Genomic DNA, 21785 nt, shown 5'->3' on the forward strand with positions numbered 1-21785 from the left:
TACAGGAATAGTAGATACAGGACAGGATGGAGGTGTAGTGTAGAGCTGTGTACAGTACAGGAATAGTAGATACAGGACAGGATGGAGGTGTAGTGTAGAGCTGTGTACAGTACAGGAATAGTAGATACAGGACAGGATGGAGGTGTAGTGTAGAGCTGTGTGTACAGTACAGGAATAGTAGATAGGGGACAGGATGGAGGTGTAGTGTAGAGCTGTGTGTACAGTACAGGAATAGTAGATACAGGACAGGATGGAGGTGTAGTGTAGAGCTGTGTACAGTAATAGTAGATACAGGACAGGATGGAGGTGTAGTGTAGAGCTGTGTACAGTACAGGAATAGTAGATACGGGACAGGATGGAGGTGTAGTGTAGAGCTGTGTACAGTACAGGAATAGTAGATACAGGACAGGATGGAGGTGTAGTGTAGAGCTGTGTACAGTACAGGAATAGTAGATACAGGACAGGATGGAGGTGTAGTGTAGAGCTGTGTACAGTACAGAAATAGTAGATACAGGACAGGATGGAGGTGTAGTGTAGAGCTGTGTACAGTACAGGAATATTAGATACGGGACAGGATGGAGGTGTAGTGTAGAGCTGTGTATACAGTACAGGAATAGTAGATACAGGACAGGATGGAGGTGTAGTGTAGAGCTGTGTACAGTACAGGAATAGTAGATAGAGGACAGGATGGAGGTGTAGTGTAGAGCTGTGTGTACAGTACAGGAATAGTGGATACGGGACAGGATGGAGGTGTAATGTAGAGCTGTTTACAGTACAGGAATAGATACGGGACAGGATGGAGGTGTAGTGTAGAGCTGTGTACAGTACAGGAATAGTATTTACAGGACAGGATGGAGGTGTAGTGTAGAGCTGTGTACAGTACAGGAATAGTAGATACGGGACAGGATGGAGGTGTAGTGTAGAGCTGTGTACAGTACAGGAATAGTAGATACAGGACGGAGGTGTAGTGTAGAGCTGTGTGTACAGTACAGGAATAGTAGATACAGGACAGGATGGAGGTGTAGTGTAGAGCTGTGTACAGTACAGGAATAGTAGATACAGGACAGGATGGAGGTGTAGTGTAGAGCTGTGTGTACAGTACAGGAATAGTAGATACGGGACAGGATGGAGGTGTAGTGTAGAGCTGTGTGTACAGTACAGGAATAGTAGATATGGGACAGGATGGAGGTGTAGTGTAGAGCTGTTTACAGTACAGGAATAGTAGATACAGGACAGGATGGAGGTGTAGTGTAGAGCTGTGTACAGTACAGGAATAGTAGATACAGGACAGGATGGAGGTGTAGTGTAGAGCTGTGAGTACAGTACAGGAATAGTAGATATGGGACAGGATGGAGGTGTAGTGTAGATCTGTGTGTACAGTTCAGGAATAGTAGATACGGGACAGGATGGAGGTGTAGTGTAGAGCTGTGTACAGTACAGGAATAGTAGATACGGGACAGGATGGAGGTGTAGTGTAGAGCTGTGTACAGTACAGGAATAGTAGATACAGGATGGAGGTGTAGTGTAGAGCTGTGTGTACAGTGCAGGAATAGTAGATACGGGACAGGATGGAGGTGTAGTGTAGAGCTGTGTGTACAGTACAGGAATAGTAGATACAGGACAGGATGGAGGTGTAGTGTAGAGCTGTGTACAGTACAGGAATAGTAGATACAGGACAGGATGGAGGTGTAGAGCTGTGTGTCCAGTACAGGAATAGTAGATACAGGACAGGATGGAGGTATAGTGTAGAGCTGTGTGTACACTACAGGAATAGTAAATACAGGACAGGATGGAGGTGTAGTGTAGAGCTGTGTATACAGTGCATGAATAGTAGATACGGGACAGGATGGATGTGTAGTGTAGAGCTGTGTGTACACTACAGGAATAGTAAATACAGGACAGGATGGAGGTGTAGTGTAGAGCTGTGTATACAGTGCAGGAATAGTAGATACGGGACAGGATGGTGGTGTAGTGTAGAGCTGTGTACAGTACAGGAATAGTAGATACAGGACAGGATGGAGGTGTAGTGTACAGCTGTGTGTACAGTGCAGGAATAGTAGATACAGGACAGGATGGAGGTGTAGTGTAGAGCTGTGTGTACAGTGCAGGAATAGTAGATACAGGACAGGATGGAGGTGTAGTGTAGAGCTGTGTGTCCAGTACAGGAATAGTAGATACAGGACAGGATGGAGGTGTAGTGTAGAGCTGTGTACAGTACAGGAATAGTAGATACGGGACAGGATGGAGGTGTAGTGTAGAGCTGTGTACAGTACAGGAATAGTAGATACAGGACAGGATGGAGGTGTAGTGTAGAGCTGTGTCCAGTACAGGAATAGTAGATATGGGACAGGATGGAGGTGTAGTGTATAGCTGTGTACAGTACAGGAATAGTAGATACAGGACAAGATGGAGGTGTAGTGTAGAGCTGTGTACAGTACAGGAATAGTAGATACAGGACAGGATGGAGGTGTAGTGTAGAGCTGTGTGTACAGAACAGGAATAGTAGATACAGGACAGGATGGAGGTGTAGTGTAGAGCTGTGTACAGTACAGGAATAGTAGATACAGGACAGGATGGAGGTGTAGTGTAGAGCTGTGTACAGTACAGGAATAGTAGCTATGGGACAGGATGGAGGTGTAGTGTAGAGCTGTGTATACAGTGCAGGAATAGTAGATACAGGACAGGATGGAGGTGTAGTGTAGAGCTGTGTACAGTACAGGAATAGTAGATACGGGACAGGATGGAGGTGTAGTGTAGAGCTGTGTACAGTACAGGAATAGTAGATATGGGACAGGATGGAGGTGTAGTGTAGAGCTGTGTACAGTACAGGAATAGTAGATACAGGACAGGATGGAGGTGTAGTGTAGAGCTGTGTGTCCAGTACAGGAATAGTAGATACAGGACAGGATGGAGGTGTAGTGTAGAGCTGTGTGTACAGTACAGGAATAGTAGATACGGGACAGGATGGAGGTGTAGTGTAGAGCTGTGTACAGTACAGGAATAGTAGATACAGGACAGGATGGAGGTGTAGTGTAGAGCTGTGTACAGTACAGGAATAGTAGATACAGGACAGGATGGAGGTGTAGTGTAGAGCTGTGTGTCCAGTACAGGAATAGTAGATACAGGACAGGATGGAGGTGTAGTGTAGAGCTGTGTGTACAGTACAGGAATAGTTGATATGGGACAGGATGGAGGTGTAGTGTAGAGCTGTGTATACAGTGCAGGAATAGTAGATACAGGACAGGATGGAGGTGTAGTGTAGAGCTGTGTACAGCACAGGAATAGTAGATACGGGACAGGATGGAGGTGTAGTGTAGAGCTGTGTACAGTACAGGAATAGTAGATATGGGACAGGATGGAGGTGTAGTGTAGAGCTGTGTACAGTACAGGAATAGTAGATACAGGACAGGATGGAGGTGTAGTGTAGAGCTGTGTGTCCAGTACAGGAATAGTAGATACAGGACAGGATGGAGGTGTTGTGTAGAGCTGTGCGTACAGTGCAGGAATAGTAGATACAGGACAGGATGGAGGTGTAGTGTAGAGCTGTGTGTATAGTACAGAAATAGTAGATACAGGACAGGATGGAGGTGTAGTGTAGAGCTGTGTACAGTACAGGAATAGTAGATACTGGACAGGATGGAGGTGTAGTGTAGAGCTGTGTGTAGAGTACAGGAATAGTAGATACAGGACAGGATGGAGGTGTAGTGTAGAGCTGTGTGTACAGGAATAGTAGATACAGGACAGGATGGAGGTGTAGTGTAGAGCTGTGTACAGTACAGGAATAGTAGATACAGGACAGGATGGAGGTGTAGTGTAGAGCTGTGTACAGTACAGGAATAGTAGATACAGGACAGGATGGAGGTGTAGTGTAGAGCTGTGTGTACAGAACAGGAATAGTAGATACAGGACATGATGGAGGTGTAGTGTAGAGCTGTGTGTACAGTACAGGAATAGTAGATACAGTACAGGATGGAGGTGTAGTGTAGAGCTGTGTGTACAGAACAGGAATAGTAGATACAGGACAGGATGGAGGTGTAGTGTAGAGCTGTGTGTACAGAACAGGAATAGTAGATACAGGACATGATGGAGGTGTAGTGTAGAGCTGTGTGTACAGTACAGGAATAGTAGATACAGTACAGGATGGAGGTGTAGTGTAGAGCTGTGTGTACAGAACAGGAATAGTAGATACAGGACAGGATGGAGGTGTAGTGTAGAGTTGTGTGTACAGGACAGGAATAGTAGATACAGGACAGGATGGAGGTGTAGTGTAGAGCTGTGTACAGTACAGGAATAGTAGATAGGGGACAGGATGGAGGTGTAGTGTAGAGCTGTGTACAGTACAGGAATAGTTGATACAGGACAGGATGGAGGTGTAGTGTAGAGCTGTGTGTACAGTACAGGAATAGTAGGGGACAGGATGGAGGTGTAGTGTAGAGCTGTGTGTACAGAACAGGAATAGTAGATACAGGACAGGATGGAGGTGTAGTGTAGAGTTGTGTGTACAGGACAGGAATAGTAGATACAGGACAGGATGGAGGTGTAGTGTAGAGCTGTGTACAGTACAGGAATAGTAGATAGGGGACAGGATGGAGGTGTAGTATAGAGCTGTGTACAGTACAGGAATAGTTGATACAGGACAGGATGGAGGTGTAGTGTAGAGCTGTGTGTACAGCACAGGAATAGTAGATACAGGATGGAGGTGTATTGTAGAGCTGTGTGTACAGTACAGGAATAGTAGATACAGGACAGGATGGAGGTGTAGTGTAGAGCTGTGTGTACAGTACAGGAATAGTAGATACAGGACAGGATGGAGGTGTAGTGTAGAGCTGTGTGTACAGAACAGGAATAGATACAGGATGGAGGTGTAGTGTAGAGTTGTGTGTACAGGACAGGAATAGTAGATACAGGACAGGATGGAGGTGTAGTGTAGAGCTGTGTACAGTACAGGAATAGTAGATAGGGGACAGGATGGAGGTGTAGTGTAGAGCTGTGTACAGTACAGGAATAGTTGATACAGGACAGGATGGAGGTATAGTGTAGAGCTGTGTGTACAGCACAGGAATAGTAGATACAGGATGGAGGTGTATTGTAGAGCTGTGTGTACAGTACAGGAATAGTAGATACAGGACAGGATGGAGGTGTAGTGTAGAGCTGTGTGTACAGTACAGGAATAGTAGATACAGGACAGGATGGAGGTGTAGTGTAGAGCTGTGTGTACAGTACAGGAATAGTAGGGGACAGGATGGAGGTGTAGTGTAGAGCTGTGTGTACAGTACAGGAATAGTAGATACAGGACATAATGGAGGTGTAGTGTAGAGCTGTGTGTACAGTACAGGAATAGTAGATACAGGACAGGATGGAGGTGTAGTGTAGAGCTGTGTGTACAGTACAGGAATAGTAGATAGGGGACTGGATGGAGGTGTAGTGTAGAGCTGTGTGTACAGTACAGGAATAGTAGATACAGGACAGGATGGAGGTGTAGTGTAGAGCTGTGTACAGTACAGGAATAGTAGATACAGGACTGGATGGAGGTGTAGTGTAGAGCTGTGTGTACAGTACAGGAATAGTAGATAGGGGACAGGATGGAGGTGTAGTGTAGAGCTGTGTGTACAGTACAGGAATAGTAGATACTGGACAGGATGGAGGTGTAGTGTAGAGCTGTGTACAGTAATAGTAGATACAGGACAGGATGGAGGTGTAGTGTAGAGCTGTGTACAGTACAGGAATAGTAGATACGGGACAGGATGGAGGTGTAGTGTAGAGCTGTGTACAGTACAGGAATAGTAGATACAGGACAGGATGGAGGTGAAGTGTAGAGCTGTGTACAGTACAGGAATAGTAGATACAGGACAGGATGGAGGTGTAGTGTAGAGCTGTGTACAGTACAGGAATAGTAGATACAGTACAGGATGGAGGTGTAGTGTAGAGCTGTGTACAGTACAGAAATAGTAGATACAGGACAGGATGGAGGTGTAGTGTAGAGCTGTGTGTACAGTACAGAAATAGTAGATACAGGACAGGATGGAGGTGTAGTGTAGAGCTGTGTACAGTACAGGAATAGTAGATACAGGACAGGATGGAGGTGTAGTGTAGAGCTGTGTGTACAGTACAGGAATAGTAGATACAGGACAGGATGGAGGTGTAGTGTAGAGCTGTGTGTACAGGAATAGTAGATACAGGACAGGATGGAGGTGTAGTGTAGAGCTGTGTGTACAGTACAGGAATAGTAGATACAGGACAGGATGGAGGTGTAGTGTAGAGCTGTGTGTACAGAACAGGAATAGATACAGGATGGAGGTGTAGTGTAGAGTTGTGTGTACAGGACAGGAATAGTAGATACAGGACAGGATGGAGGTGTAGTGTAGAGCTGTGTACAGTACAGGAATAGTAGATAGGGGACAGGATGGAGGTGTAGTGTAGAGCTGTGTACAGTACAGGAATAGTTGATACAGGACAGGATGGAGGTATAGTGTAGAGCTGTGTGTACAGCACAGGAATAGTAGATACAGGATGGAGGTGTATTGTAGAGCTGTGTGTACAGTACAGGAATAGTAGATACAGGACAGGATGGAGGTGTAGTGTAGAGCTGTGTGTACAGTACAGGAATAGTAGATACAGGACAGGATGGAGGTGTAGTGTAGAGCTGTGTGTACAGTACAGGAATAGTAGGGGACAGGATGGAGGTGTAGTGTAGAGCTGTGTGTACAGTACAGGAATAGTAGATACAGGACATAATGGAGGTGTAGTGTAGAGCTGTGTGTACAGTACAGGAATAGTAGATACAGGACAGGATGGAGGTGTAGTGTAGAGCTGTGTGTACAGTACAGGAATAGTAGATAGGGGACTGGATGGAGGTGTAGTGTAGAGCTGTGTGTACAGTACAGGAATAGTAGATACAGGACAGGATGGAGGTGTAGTGTAGAGCTGTGTACAGTACAGGAATAGTAGATACAGGACTGGATGGAGGTGTAGTGTAGAGCTGTGTGTACAGTACAGGAATAGTAGATAGGGGACAGGATGGAGGTGTAGTGTAGAGCTGTGTGTACAGTACAGGAATAGTAGATACTGGACAGGATGGAGGTGTAGTGTAGAGCTGTGTACAGTAATAGTAGATACAGGACAGGATGGAGGTGTAGTGTAGAGCTGTGTACAGTACAGGAATAGTAGATACGGGACAGGATGGAGGTGTAGTGTAGAGCTGTGTACAGTACAGGAATAGTAGATACAGGACAGGATGGAGGTGAAGTGTAGAGCTGTGTACAGTACAGGAATAGTAGATACAGGACAGGATGGAGGTGTAGTGTAGAGCTGTGTACAGTACAGGAATAGTAGATACAGTACAGGATGGAGGTGTAGTGTAGAGCTGTGTACAGTACAGAAATAGTAGATACAGGACAGGATGGAGGTGTAGTGTAGAGCTGTGTGTACAGTACAGAAATAGTAGATACAGGACAGGATGGAGGTGTAGTGTAGAGCTGTGTACAGTACAGGAATAGTAGATACAGGACAGGATGGAGGTGTAGTGTAGAGCTGTGTGTACAGTACAGGAATAGTAGATACAGGACAGGATGGAGGTGTAGTGTAGAGCTGTGTGTACAGGAATAGTAGATACAGGACAGGATGGAGGTGTAGTGTAGAACTGTGTGTACAGTACAGGAATAGTAGATACGGGACAGGATGGAGGTGTAGTGTAGAGCTGTGTACAGTACAGGAATAGTAGATACAGGACAGGATGGAGGTGTAGTGTAGAGCTGTGTGTACAGTGCAGGAATAGTAGATACAGGACAGGATGGAGGTGTAGTGTAGAGCTGTGTGTACAGTACAGAAATAGTAGATACAGGACAGGATGGAGGTGTAGTGTAGAGCTGTGTACAGTACAGGAATAGTAGATACTGGACAGGATGGAGGTGTAGTGTAGAGCTGTGTGTAGAGTACAGGAATAGTAGATACAGGACAGGATGGAGGTGTAGTGTAGAGCTGTGTGTACAGGAATAGTAGATACAGGACAGGATGGAGGTGTAGTGTAGAGCTGTGTACAGTACAGGAATAGTAGATACAGGACAGGATGGAGGTGTAGTGTAGAGCTGTGTACAGTACAGGAATAGTAGATACAGGACAGGATGGAGGTGTAGTGTAGAGCTGTGTGTACAGAACAGGAATAGTAGATACAGGACAGGATGGAGGTGTAGTGTAGAGCTGTGTATACAGTACAGGAATAGTAGATACAGTACAGGATGGAGGTGTAGTGTAGAGCTGTGTGTACAGAACAGGAATAGTAGATACAGGACAGGATGGAGGTGTAGTGTAGAGCTGTGTGTACAGTACAGGAATAGTAGATACAGTACAGGATGGAGGTGTAGTGTAGAGCTGTGTGTACAGAACAGGAATAGTAGATACAGGACAGGATGGAGGTGTAGTGTAGAGTTGTGTGTACAGGACAGGAATAGTAGATACAGGACAGGATGGAGGTGTAGTGTAGAGCTGTGTACAGTACAGGAATAGTAGATAGGGGACAGGATGGAGGTGTAGTGTAGAGCTGTGTACAGTACAGGAATAGTAGATAGGGGACAGGATGGAGGTGTAGTGTAGAGCTGTGTACAGTACAGGAATAGTTGATACAGGACAGGATGGAGGTGTAGTGTAGAGCTGTGTACAGTACAGGAATAGTTGATACAGGACAGGATGGAGGTGTAGTGTAGAGCTGTGTACAGTACAGGAATAGTAGATAGGGGACAGGATGGAGGTGTAGTGTAGAGCTGTGTACAGTACAGGAATAGTTGATACAGGACAGGATGGAGGTGTAGTGTAGAGCTGTGTGTACAGCACAGGAATAGTAGATACAGGATGGAGGTGTAGTGTAGATCTGTGTGTACAGTACAGGAATAGTAGATACAGGACAGGATGGAGGTGTAGTGTAGAGCTGTGTGTACAGTACAGGAATAGTAGATACAGGACAGGATGGAGGTGTAGTGTAGAGCTGTGTACAGTACAGGAATAGTAGATACAGGACAGGATGGAGGTGTAGTGTAGAGCTGTGTGTACAGTACAGGAATAGTAGATAGGGGACTGGATGGAGGTGTAGTGTAGAGCTGTGTGTACAGTACAGGAATAGTAGATACAGGACAGGATGGAGGTGTAGTGTAGAGCTGTGTACAGTACAGGAATAGTAGATACAGGACAGGATGGAGGTGTAGTGTAGAGCTGTGTGTACAGTACAGGAATAGTAGATAGGGGACAGGATGGAGGTGTAGTGTAGAGCTGTGTGTACAGTACAGGAATAGTAGATACAGGACAGGATGGAGGTGTAGTGTAGAGCTGTGTACAGTAATAGTAGATACAGGACAGGATGGAGGTGTAGTGTAGAGCTGTGTACAGTACAGGAATAGTAGATACAGGATGGAGGTGTAGTGTAGAGCTGTGTACAGTACAGGAATAGTAGATACAGGACAGGATGGAGGTGTAGTGTAGAGCTGTGTGTACAGTACAGGAATAGTAGAGACAGGATGGAGGTGTAGTTTAGATCTGTGTACAGTACAGGAATAGTAGATACAGGACAGGATGGAGGTGTAGTGTAGAGCTGTGTGTACAGTACAGGAATAGTAGATACAGGACAGGATGGAGGTGTAGTGTAGAGCTGTGTGTACAGTACAGGAATAGTAGATACAGGACAGGATGGAGGTGTAGTGTAGAGCTGTGTGTACAGTACAGGAATAGTAGATACAGGACAGGATGGAGGTGTAGTGTAGAGCTGTGTACAGTACAGGAATAGTAGATACAGGACAGGATGGAGGTGTAGTGTAGAGCTGTGTACAGTACAGGAATAGTAGATACGGGACAGGATGGAGGTGTAGTGTAGAGCTGTGTACAGTACAGGAATAGTAGATACAGGACAGGATGGAGGTGTAGTGTAGAGCTGTGTACAGTACAGGAATAGTAGATACAGGACAGGATGGAGGTGTAGTGTAGAGCTGTGTGTACAGTACAGGAATAGTAGATACAGGTCAGGATGGAGGTGTAGTGTAGAGCTGTGTACTGTACAGGAATAGTAGATACAGGACAGGATGGAGGTGTAGTGTAGAGCTGTGTACAGTACAGGAATTCATATATGATAATGCCCAGTATCAGAGAACGAGACAAGGCGGTGACCATGGTCCAAAAACGCCTTGTGCATGGATTACCACTCCATATGCTAATCTTAAAAAGGAGAAAACGGAGTAACGGATACAAAATATATGCAAAAGTATAAATTTTATTAATACTCACATCAAGTGCTGACAAGTATACAAGTTGACTAAAATAGGGGGGATAAGCCCCAATGATACAACAATCAGGACAGACAAGGACAGGGTAAATAAAATGATACCAGTGCTCGAAATCTACATGGCACAACGTTCAGTCAGCCCATGGGCATTGCACATAACAGACATGTGTCTAATGGTAAAAGATAGTCAAATATGGCATACTCAATTAAATGTGTATTGTACATAGTTGTACATGTCTAGAGCGCCAAAAAAAAAAAAAAAAAAAACATCCAGAGGGGTCAATGTGCAAGTCCAATGGACACTGAACATAAATGAATCAATGACATGTGGAAGGATTCTTACATAGTAAATAACATATGTATCAGCATATCAAAACTGCACAATTGTGCCAGAGAGAACCCGGGAGACGACCCGCCCAGCGGTCCAAATGACCGAAGTGTGGAAACAAGTAAAGGCAGGCTGCTTACCGGGGAGCAGAGGAGGTGAAGGCCCATGCAACGACACCCGACGTACGTTTCGCGCCCGCCACAGGCGCTTTATCACCCTTATCCTCTTGCACATTGACCCCTCTGGATGGTTTTTTTTTTTTTTTTTTTTTTTTTGGCGCTCTAGACATGTACAACTATGTACAATACACATTTAATTGAGTATGCCATATTTGACTATCTTTTACCATTAGACACATGTCTGTTATGTGCAATGCCCATGGGCTGACTGAACGTTGTGCCATGTAGATTTCGAGCACTGGTATCATTTTATTTACCCTGTCCTTGTCTGTCCTGATTGTTGTATCATTGGGGCTTATCCCCCCTATTTTAGTCAACTTGTATACTTGTCAGCACTTGATGTGAGTATTAATAAAATTTATACTTTTGCATATATTTTGTATCCGTTACTCCGTTTTCTCCTTTTTAAGACAGTACAGGAATTGTAGATACAGGACAGGATGGAGGTGTAGTGTGAATCTGTGTGTACAGTACAGGAATAGTAGATACAGGACAGGATGGAGGTGTAGTGTAGAGCTGTGTGTACAGTACAGGAATAGTAGATACAGGACAGGGTGGAGGTGTAGTGTAGAGCTGTGTACAGTACAGGAATAGTAGATACAGGATGGAGGTGTAGTGTAGAGCTGTGTGTCCAGTACAGGAATAGTAGATACAGGATGGAGGTGTAGTGTAGAGCTGTGTACAGTACAGGAATAGTAGATACAGGATGGAGGTGTAGTGTAGAGCTGTGTGTCCAGTACAGGAATAGTAGATACAGGACAGGATGGAGGTGTAGTGTAGAGCTGTGTACAGTACAGGAATAGTAGATACAGGACAGGATGGAGGAGTAGTGTAGAGCTGTGTGTACAGTACAGGAATAGTAGATACAGGACAGGATGGAGGTGTAGTGTAGAGCTGTGTGTACAGTACAGGAATAGTAGATACGGGACAGGATGGAGGTGTAGTGTAGAGCTGTGTGTACTGTACAGGAATAGTAGATACGGGACAGGATGGAGGTGTAGTGTGGAGCTGTGTACAGTACAGGAATAGTAGATACGGGACAGGGTGGAGGTGTAGAGCTGTGTACAGTACAGGAATAGTAGATACAGGACAGGATGGAGGTGTAGTGTAGAGCTGTGTACAGTACAGGAATAGTAGATACGGGACAGGGTGGAGGTGTAGAGCTGTGTACAGTACAGGAATAGTAGATACAGGACAGGATGGAGGTGTAGTGTAGAGCTGTGTGTACAGTACAGGAATAGTAGATACAGGACAGGATGGAGGTGTAGTGTAGAGCTGTGTACAGTACAGGAATAGTAGATACAGGACAGGATGGAGGTGTAGTGTAGAGCTGTGTACAGTACAGGAATAGTAGATACAGGACAGGATGGAGGTGTAGTGTAGAGCTGTGTACAGTACAGGAATAGTAGATACAGGACAGGATGGAGGTGTAGTGTAGAGCTGTGTACTGTACAGGAATAGTAGATACAGGACAGGATGGAGGTGTAGTGTAGAGCTGTGTGTACAGTACAGGAATAGTAGATACGGGACAGGATGGAGGTGTAGTGTAGAGCTGTGTACTGTACAGGAATAGTAGATACAGGACAGGATGGAGGTGTAGTGTAGAGCTGTGTACAGTACAGGAATAGTAGATACAGGACAGGATGGAGGTGTAGTGTAGAGCTGTGTACAGTAAAGGAATAGTAGATACAGGATGGAGGTGTAGTGTAGAACTGTGTGTACAGTACAGGAATAGTAGATACAGGATGGAGGTGTAGTGTAGAGCTGTGTGTACAGTACAGGAATAGTAGATACAGGACAGGATGGAGGTGTAGTGTAGAGCTGTGTACAGTAAAGGAATAGTAGATACAGGATGGAGGTGTAGTGTAGAGCTGTGTACAGTACAGGAATAGTAGATACAGGATGGAGGTGTAGTGTAGAGCTGTGTGTACAGTACAGGAATAGTAGATACAGGATGGAGGTGTAGTGTAGAGCTGTGTGTACAGTACAGGAATAGTAGATACAGGACAGGATGGAAGTGTAGTGTAGAGCTGTGTATACAGTACATGAATAGTAGATACAGGACAGGATGGAGGTGTAGTGTAGAGCTGTGTGTACAGTACAGGAATACTAGTTACAGGACAGGATGGAGGTGTAGTGTAGAGCTGTGTACAGTACAGGAATAGTAGATACAGGACAGGATGGAGGTGTAGTGTAGAGCTGTGTACTGTACAGGAATAGTAGATACAGGACAGGATGGAGGTGTAGTGTAGAGCTGTGTGTACAGTACAGGAATAGTAGATACGGGACAGGATGGAGGTGTAGTGTAGAGCTGTGTACTGTACAGGAATAGTAGATACAGGATGGAGGTGTAGTGTAGAGCTGTGTACAGTACAGGAATAGTAGATACAGGACAGGATGGAGGTGTAGTGTAGAGCTGTGTGTACAGTACAGGAATAGTAGATACGGGACAGGATGGAGGTGTAGTGTAGAGCTGTGTACTGTACAGGAATAGTAGATACAGGATGGAGGTGTAGTGTAGAGCTGTGTACAGTACAGGAATAGTAGATACAGGACAGGATGGAGGTGTAGTGTAGAGCTGTGTATACAGTACATGAATAGTAGATACAGGACAGGATGGAGGTGTAGTGTAGAGCTGTGTACAGTACAGGAATAGTAGATACAGGACAGGATGGAGGTGTAGTGTAGAGCTGTGTACAGTACAGGAATAGTAGATACAGGACAGGATGGAGGTGTAGTGTAGAGCTGTGTACAGTACAGGAATAGTAGATACGGGACAGGATGGAAGTGTAGTGTAGAGCTGTGTATACAGTACATGAATAGTAGATACAGGACAGGATGGAGGTGTAGTGTAGAGCTGTGTACAGTACAGGAATAGTAGATACAGGACAGGATGGAGGTGTAGTGTAGAGCTGTGTACAGTACAGGAATAGTAGATACGGGACAGGATGGAGGTGTAGTGTAGAGCTGTGTACAGTACAGGAATAGTAGATACAGGACAGGATGGAGGTGTAGTGTAGAGCTGTGTGTACAGTGCAGGAATAGTAGATACAGGACAGGATGGAGGTGTAGTGTAGAGCTGTGTGTACAGTGCAGGAATAGTAGATACAGGATGGAGGTGTAGTGTAGAGCTGTGTGTACAGTACAGGAATAGTAGATACAGGACAGGATGGAAGTGTAGTGTAGAGCTGTGTATACAGTACAGGAATAGTAGATACAGGACAGGATGGAAGTGTAGTGTAGAGCTGTGTGTACAGTGCAGGAATAGTAGATACAGGACAGGATGGAGGTGTAGTGTAGAGCTGTGTGTACAGTGCAGGAATAGTAGATACAGGATGGAGGTGTAGTGTAGAGCTGTGTGTACAGTACAGGAATAGTAGATACAGGACAGGATGGAAGTGTAGTGTAGAGCTGTGTATACAGTACAGGAATAGTAGATACAGGATGGAAGTGTAGTGTAGAGCTGTGTATACAGTACAGGAATAGTAGATACAGGACAGGATGGAAGTGTAGTGTAGAGCTGTGTATACAGTACAGGAATAGTAGATACAGGACAGGATGGAGGTGTAGTGTAGAGCTGTGTGTACAGTGCAGGAATAGTAGATACAGGATGGAGGTGTAGTGTAGAGCTGTGTGTACAGTACAGGAATAGTAGATACAGGACAGGATGGAAGTGTAGTGTAGAGCTGTGTATACAGTGCAGGAATAGTAGATACAGGACAGGATGGAAGTGTAGTGTAGAGCTGTGTATACAGTACAGGAATAGTAGATACAGGACAGGATGGAAGTGTAGTGTAGAGCTGTGTATACAGTACAGGAATAGTAGATACAGGACAGGATGGAGGTGTAGTGTAGAGCTGTGTGTACAGTGCAGGAATGGTAGATACAGGATGGAGGTGTAGTGTAGAGCTGTGTGTACAGTACAGGAATAGTAGATACAGGACAGGATGGAAGTGTAGTGTAGAGCTGTGTATACAGTACAGGAATAGTAGATACAGGACAGGATGGAGGTGTAGTGTAGAGCTGTGTGTACAGTGCAGGAATAGTAGATACAGGACAGGATGGAGGTGTAGTGTAGAGCTGTGTGTACAGTGCAGGAATAGTAGATACAGGATGGAGGTGTAGTGTAGAGCTGTGTGTACAGTACAGGAATAGTAGATACAGGACAGGATGGAGGTGTAGTGTAGAGCTGTGTACAGTACAGGAATAGTAGATACAGGACAGGATGGAGGTGTAGTGTAGAGCTGTGTGTACAGTGCAGGAATAGTAGATACAGGACAGGATGGAGGTGTAGTGTAGAGCTGTGTACAGTACAGGAATAGTAGATACAGGATGGAGGTGTAGTGTAGAGCTGTGTGTACAGTACAGGAATAGTAGATACAGGACAGGATGGAAGTGTAGTGTAGAGCTGTGTATACAGTACAGGAATAGTAGATACAGGACAGGATGGAAGTGTAGTGTAGAGCTGTGTACAGTACAGGAATAGTAGATACAGGACAGGATGGAGGTGTAGTGTAGAGCTGTGTACAGTACAGGAATAGTAGATACAGGACAGGATGGAGGTGTAGTGTAGAGCTGTGTGTACAGTGCAGGAATAGTAGATACAGGACAGGATGGAGGTGTAGTGTAGAGCTGTGTACAGTACAGGAATAGTAGATACAGGATGGAGGTGTAGTGTAGAGCTGTGTGTACAGTACAGGAATAGTAGATACAGGACAGGATGGAGGTGTAGTGTAGAGCTGTGTACAGTACAGGAATAGTAGATACAGGATGGAGGTGTAGTGTAGAGCTGTGTGTACAGTACAGGAATAGTAGATACAGGATGGAGGTGTAGTGTAGAGCTGTGTGTACAGTACAGGAATAGTAGATACAAGATGGAGGTGTAGTGTAGAGCTGTGTGTACAGTACAGGAATAGTAGATACAGGACAGGATGGAGGTGTAGTGTAGAGCTGTGTACAGTACAGGAATAGTAGATACAGGATGGAGGTGTAGTGTAGAGCTGTGTGTACAGTACAGGAATAGTAGATACAGGATGGAGGTGTAGTGTAGAGCTGTGTACAGTACAGGAATAGTAGATACAGGATGGAGGTGTAGTGTAGAGCTGTGTGTACAGTACAGGAATAGTAGATACAGGACAGGATGGAGGTGTAGTGTAGAGCTGTGTGTACAGTACAGGAATAGTAGATACAAGATGGAGGTGTAGTGTAGAGCTGTGTGTACAGTACAGGAATAGTAGATACAGGACAGGATGGAGGTGTAGTGTAGAGCTGTGTACAGTACAGGAATAGTAGATACAGGACAGGATGGAGGTGTAGTGTAGAGCTGTGTACAGTACAGGAATAGTAGATACAAGATGGAGGTGTAGTGTAGAGCTGTGTGTACAGTACAGGAATAGTAGATACAGGACAGGATGGAGGTGTAGTGTAGAGCTGTGTACAGTACAGGAATAGTAGATACAGGACAGGATGGAGGTGTAGTGTAGAGCTGTGTACAGTACAGGAATAGTAGATACAGGATGGAGGTGTAGTGTAGAGCTGTGTGTACAGTACAGGAATAGTAGATACAGGATGGAGGTGTAGTGTAGAGCTGTGTACAGTACAGGAATAGTAGATACAGGATGGAGGTGTAGTGTAGAGCTGTGTACAGTACAGGAATAGTAGATACAGGACAGGATGGAGGTGTAGTGCAGAGCTGTGTGTACAGTACAGGAATAGTAGATACAGGACAGGATGGAGGTGTAGTGTAGAGCTGTGTACAGTACAGGAATAGTAGATACAGGATGGAGGTGTAGTGTAGAGCTGTGTGTACAGTACAGGAATAGTAGATACAGGATGGAGGTGTAGTGTAGAGCTGTGTGTACAGTACAGGAATGGCAGAGCTTGTAGTAGTGACGTGACGTCTCTTCTCCTTCCTTGTAGGAACACCATGAGGAGGACTGCTTCCTGTACATTGCATACAGTGATGAGAGTGTGTACGGGCAGTAATCGTTACCCCTCTGCCCTGTTGATGGTTTTTCTTCCGCCCTTCTCTGCTCGCTTCAGTTTTCTTCTTTAATCCTGTAATCTTGGTTTATTTGCCCCTTCGGGCTCCTTATCTCGGGGTTGTAGAGTTTTCTCCCCTTTTCTTCAGCCCTATTATGGGTTGTTCGTAATAAATTAACTTGACCTGTTCTGTGTCCATCTTGTGTGTGAAAATAAGGGAAGAAAAATGGTGATGACTCACGGAAACAGAGAAGCGCGATACTACGGAGAGTAACACTAATCCCAAACTGATCCTCCACTATATCAGCAGTAAGAGAATCATAAGTGACAGTGTAGGAGCCTCAAAGAATTGTGGGGAAAGAATGATTGTAGAAGACGAGGAAAAAGCGAATATATTACACCCCTTCACCCCCAATGGTGGTCTGCACGTTCATGCCCGGGCCAATTCTTACACTTCTGACCCCCGTCCCTTTATGAGGTTATAGCTCTGGAGCTTCCATGGATCCCGGTGATTCTGACATTGTTTTCTCGTGGAACATTTCATATAACTTACGTTTATTTGTGAAAAAAAGTAAATTTGGTGATAATTTTATAAATTTCACAATTTTCCAACTTTTAATTTTCCTGCTTTTAAAAGCACAGAGATATGGCGCACAAAGTACTTAATAAGTAACATTTCCCACATGTTTACATCAGCACAATTTTGGGAATTTTTTTTTTTTTTTATATATATATACTTTTTTTTTACATTATCCCAGTGTGGGACATCACTATATAGTGTCAGATCGCTGGTCTGACTCTTTGTACTGCACTGAGTCAGATCAGCAATCTGGCAGGCAGAGTAGGAGGCTTCTCAGTGCCTGCTCGCAGTAGGCACTGAGAAGTCTCCTCCCTGTGGGATCCGGAAGGCCCCGGCGGCCATCTTGGATCTGGGGGCCTGCTTGGAGAAGGCCCTCGGAACAGCGCAATCACATCACGTTCTGAGGGTCTCAGGGAAGCACCCAGGAAGCCCCCTCCCTACCCGAAGCTTCCCTATGCCCCAGAAAACTGCGATCATGTTTGATCGCAGTATGCTGGGGTTAATGTGCCAGGAGCCGTCCGTGACCGCTCCTGGCACATAGTGCCAGGTGTCAGCTGTGATAATCAGCTGACACCCATCTGCGATCACCTGCACTCCCCCCCCCGTGAGCACAGCTAATCGCGATGACATACTATACCGTCCATGGGAATTTGGGCCCAGGTCACCTGGACTGGATAGTACATCAGGTGTCAGAAAGGGGTTAAACACCTCCATGGTATTCACGGTGGAAAATGAAATGCCGAGAGACAAAGAAAACCCGATATTAAGGGTCACCAATCTAACCCAAGAAGAGGGGCGAAACCGGCTACATAAGATTACAATAGAGAAATCCCCGGGTCCGGATGGCATACACCCACGAGTACTAAGAGAACTAAGGAATGTAATAGGCAAACCATTATTTCTTATATTTAGGGACTCTATGGCGACGGGGTCTGTTCCACAGGACTGGCGCATAGCAAATGTGGTACCAATATTCAAAAAAGGGCTCTAAAAGTGACCCTGGAAATTATAGGCCAGTAAGTCTAACCTCTATTGTTGGTGAGATATGTGAGGGGTTTCTGAGGGACGTTATTCTGGATAATCTCACTGAGAATAACTGTGTAACTCCATATCAGCATGGGTTTATGAGGAATCGCTCCTGTTAAACCAATCTAGTCAGTTTTTATGGAGAGGTAAGCTATAGACTGTACCAAGGTGAGTCATTGGATGTGGTAGATCTTTGATTTTTCCAAAGCTTTTGATACCGAGCCACACAAGAGGTTGGTACACAAAATGAGAATGCCAGGTCTGAGGGAAATGTGTGTAAATGGGTAAGTAACTGGCTGAGTGATAGAAAGCAGAGGGGGGTTATAAATGGTATATTCTCTAACTGGGTCGCTGTGACCAGTGGGGACCGCAGGGGTCGGTGTTGGGACCTCTTCAACATATTTATTAACGATCTGATAGAAGGTTTACACAGTAAAATATCGGTATTTGCAGATGATACAAAACTATGTAAAGCAGTCAATACAAGAGAAGATAGAATTCTGCTACAGATGGAGCTAGATAAGTTTGGAACTTGGGCCGAAAGGTAGCAGATGCGGTGTAACAATGATAAATGTAAGGTTATACACATGGGAAGAAGGAATCAATATTACCATTACACACTGAACAGGAAACCTCTGGGTAAATCTGACATGGAGAAGGACTTGGGGATCCTAGTTAATGATAAACTTACCAGGAGCAGCCAGTGCCAGGCAGCGGCTGCCAAGGCAAACAGGATCATGGGGTGCATTAAAAGAGGTCTGGATACACATGATGAGAGCATTATACTGCCTCTGTACAAATCGCTGGTTAGACCACACATGGAGTACTGAGTACAATTTTGGGCACCGGTGCTCAAGAAGGATATAATGGAACTAGAGGGAGTACAAAGGAGGGCAACAAAAATAAAGGGGAAAAATAACTACAATACCCAGAGAGATTAGCAAAATTAGGATTACTTAGTCTAGAAGAAAGACTAAGGGTGTTGTGAGTTCATTTTTCCCTTCACCGTTGAGGTCTGATGAACTCCCTCCTCTGGTGAAGGAAGGTAGTGTGGCTGATTACCAAACACCTGGCCAGCTAGATGATGACTGGGTGGCTGGAATTGAGGACTGGATATAAGCCTGCCGATTCCCTTCTGCCTCGCTGGTGATCCTGCTGGATTCTTGGAGACCAGTCTGATTCCTGCGTCTCAAAGCTAAGTTTTTCTGCTCTGCTTTGTACACTTCAGTTTTGTTTTTGCTTTGCCTTGATTTTTGGGAGTTCTGCCATCCCCGGCTGGGGGTGAGCAGAATTCCATTTTTGTCTCTGATCTGTTGGTCTTTTGTTCTGTCTTCAGAATATACCGGAGTGCTGATTTAGTCTTTTGAAGCCTAGCGACTTCAGGGCCTGTTTTTCCTATCAGTCGGTTGGCACATTTTAGTTAGGGTTTTTGCGGATGGCAGACAGCAGCTTTCCTATCCTGTCCTATTTTAGTTAGCTTGCGCCCGATCGTTTGCTCAACCTATCTTTCTATCTGTTAGTGTTTTCATCTTGCTTCACCGTCATTATATGTTGGGGGCTGCCTATTGCTTTGGGGTCTGCTCTGGGGCAGTTTAGTTTTTCCCCTTTCTGTCTTTAGGCTATGTAGTTCTCCGGCTGTGATCGAGGGGTCTAGGGCACCGTGGGAACCCCCCACGGCTACTGCTAGTTGTTGTGGATAGGTTCAGGGGTCTGCAATCCGATAGCTGCCAACCTCTCTGGTTTTTCTGGACTTAGCTAGTATTTTGTTTTTTCCTCCTTCGGTGATTCATCATAACAAAGGGGCAATGACTCCTCAATTCTGGGTAGGAATCCCTCACTGCAGGAATTCAGCAGCCTATAGTCAACACAAAATCGTAGAGTCCCGTCCTTTTTCCTTACTAAGACGATGGGAGCTGCCCACGGGCTCTAGCTCTCGTATGACTCCACTCTGTAATATATGGGCCAGCATTTTGACTTCTTGGTATATTTGCGGTGAGATCTGATACTAGATCAGACTGAATATGAGTCAACAGTGTGATGCAGCAGCAAAAAAGGCAAATGCAATTCTAGGATGTATTAACAGAAGCATACAGTCTAGATCACGTGAAGTCATTATTGCCCTCTACTCCTCTTTGGTCAGACCTCATCTGGAATATTGTGTCCAGTTTTGGGCACCACATTTTAAAAAAGACATCAACAAACTGGAGCAAGTTCAGAAAAGAGCGACCAGAATGGTGACCGGTCTGCAAACCCTGTCTTATGAGGAAAGGTTGCAGGATTTGGGAATGTTTAGTTTGCAAAAGAGAAGACTGAGAGGAGACTTAATAGCTGTCTACAAATATCTCAAGGGCTGTCACATTGTAGAAGGATCAACTTTATTCTCATTTGCACAAGGAAAGACTAGAAGCAATGGGATGAAACTGAATAGGAGGAGACACACATTAGATATTAGAAAAAAACTTTTTGACAGAGTGATCAATGAGTGGAACAGGCTGCCACGAGAGGTGGTGAGTTCTTCAGTAGAAGCCTCCAAACAGAGTCTGGACAGACATCGGACTGGGATGATTTAGTGAATCCTGCTTTGAGCAGGGGGTTGGACCAGATGGCCCAGGAGGTCCCTTCCAACTCTAAGATTCTATGATCTCTCCCGAATCGGTGCAGCACTTCCAGTGGCAATCTCATGGGTTATGGCTGTGCTTCATCTGAAGTCGTCCTTATGCCGGCCAAAGATATCCTGGTAACGCTCCAGCACAGCTTCCAACTGCTGCACCTGTTGTGGTGTGAGCCCTGTCAGATCGGCCCGTATTCATAGATTTGTCGCCCCTCCTTCATTCTTCCAGCCAGGGGTCATGGTGACGGCCACAGTCCACGGGTCGCCTTGTTTCACCACCAACTGGACGGCCTCCGGTCTCATCTGCTCTTCCGGCATGCCCATCACCTGTGCCACTTCTCTCTGGAGAGCAGTGTGCAGGTTCGTACAGGCAGAGTGAGAACAGCCTGCCCTGGCGGGAGGACAAGTTTAGCAGCGGCAGGGACTATCACTTTTCCCAAATCTTTCCCTCCACTCGACGTTTCTTGGGCCTGAGCAACCTGGATCAATTGTTGGAAGACCTTCCTCTGAGGGGTTTGTGGGCTTCATTGGTCCAGAAAGGCATCTGACTGCTTGCTGATCAACAGAGTCCCAAGTTCCTTCAACACACTCATCCCCAAAGTCACTGCAGGGCCCCTGGCGGTCAACATGATTCCCTTCCTGCCCACATCTTTTCAATCAATCAATCAAATTTATTATCGCCAAGTACATATTACATATATACAAGGAATTCTTTGTGGCAAAGAGGCAACATAATATATAACAACAGATACAACAAGTAACATCTAACAAGACAGGGGGTTGGACCAGATGGCCCAGGAGGTCCCTTCCAACTCTAC

The 21785-nt window shown here is 45.3% G+C and overlaps 1 protein-coding gene across 1 annotated transcript in view; it reads left to right on the forward strand.

Moving 5' to 3' along the window:
- Nucleotides 1-16938, forward strand: part of GABARAP (GABA type A receptor-associated protein) — a 29152-nt gene extending 12214 nt beyond the window's left edge. The window contains exon 4 of the mRNA XM_073564062.1: nt 16688-16938. Coding sequence (XP_073420163.1) covers nt 16688-16753 — 66 coding nt within the window. The 3' untranslated portion in view covers nt 16754-16938. The remainder of the gene's footprint in view (nt 1-16687) is intronic.
- Nucleotides 16939-21785: the final 4847 nt, after the last annotated feature.

The sequence above is a fragment of the Dendrobates tinctorius genome, unplaced genomic scaffold (assembly GCF_039654945.1).
Source record: "Dendrobates tinctorius isolate UK_male_01 unplaced genomic scaffold, ASM3965494v1 ptg000424l, whole genome shotgun sequence".
Lineage (NCBI taxonomy): Eukaryota > Metazoa > Chordata > Amphibia > Anura > Dendrobatidae > Dendrobates > Dendrobates tinctorius.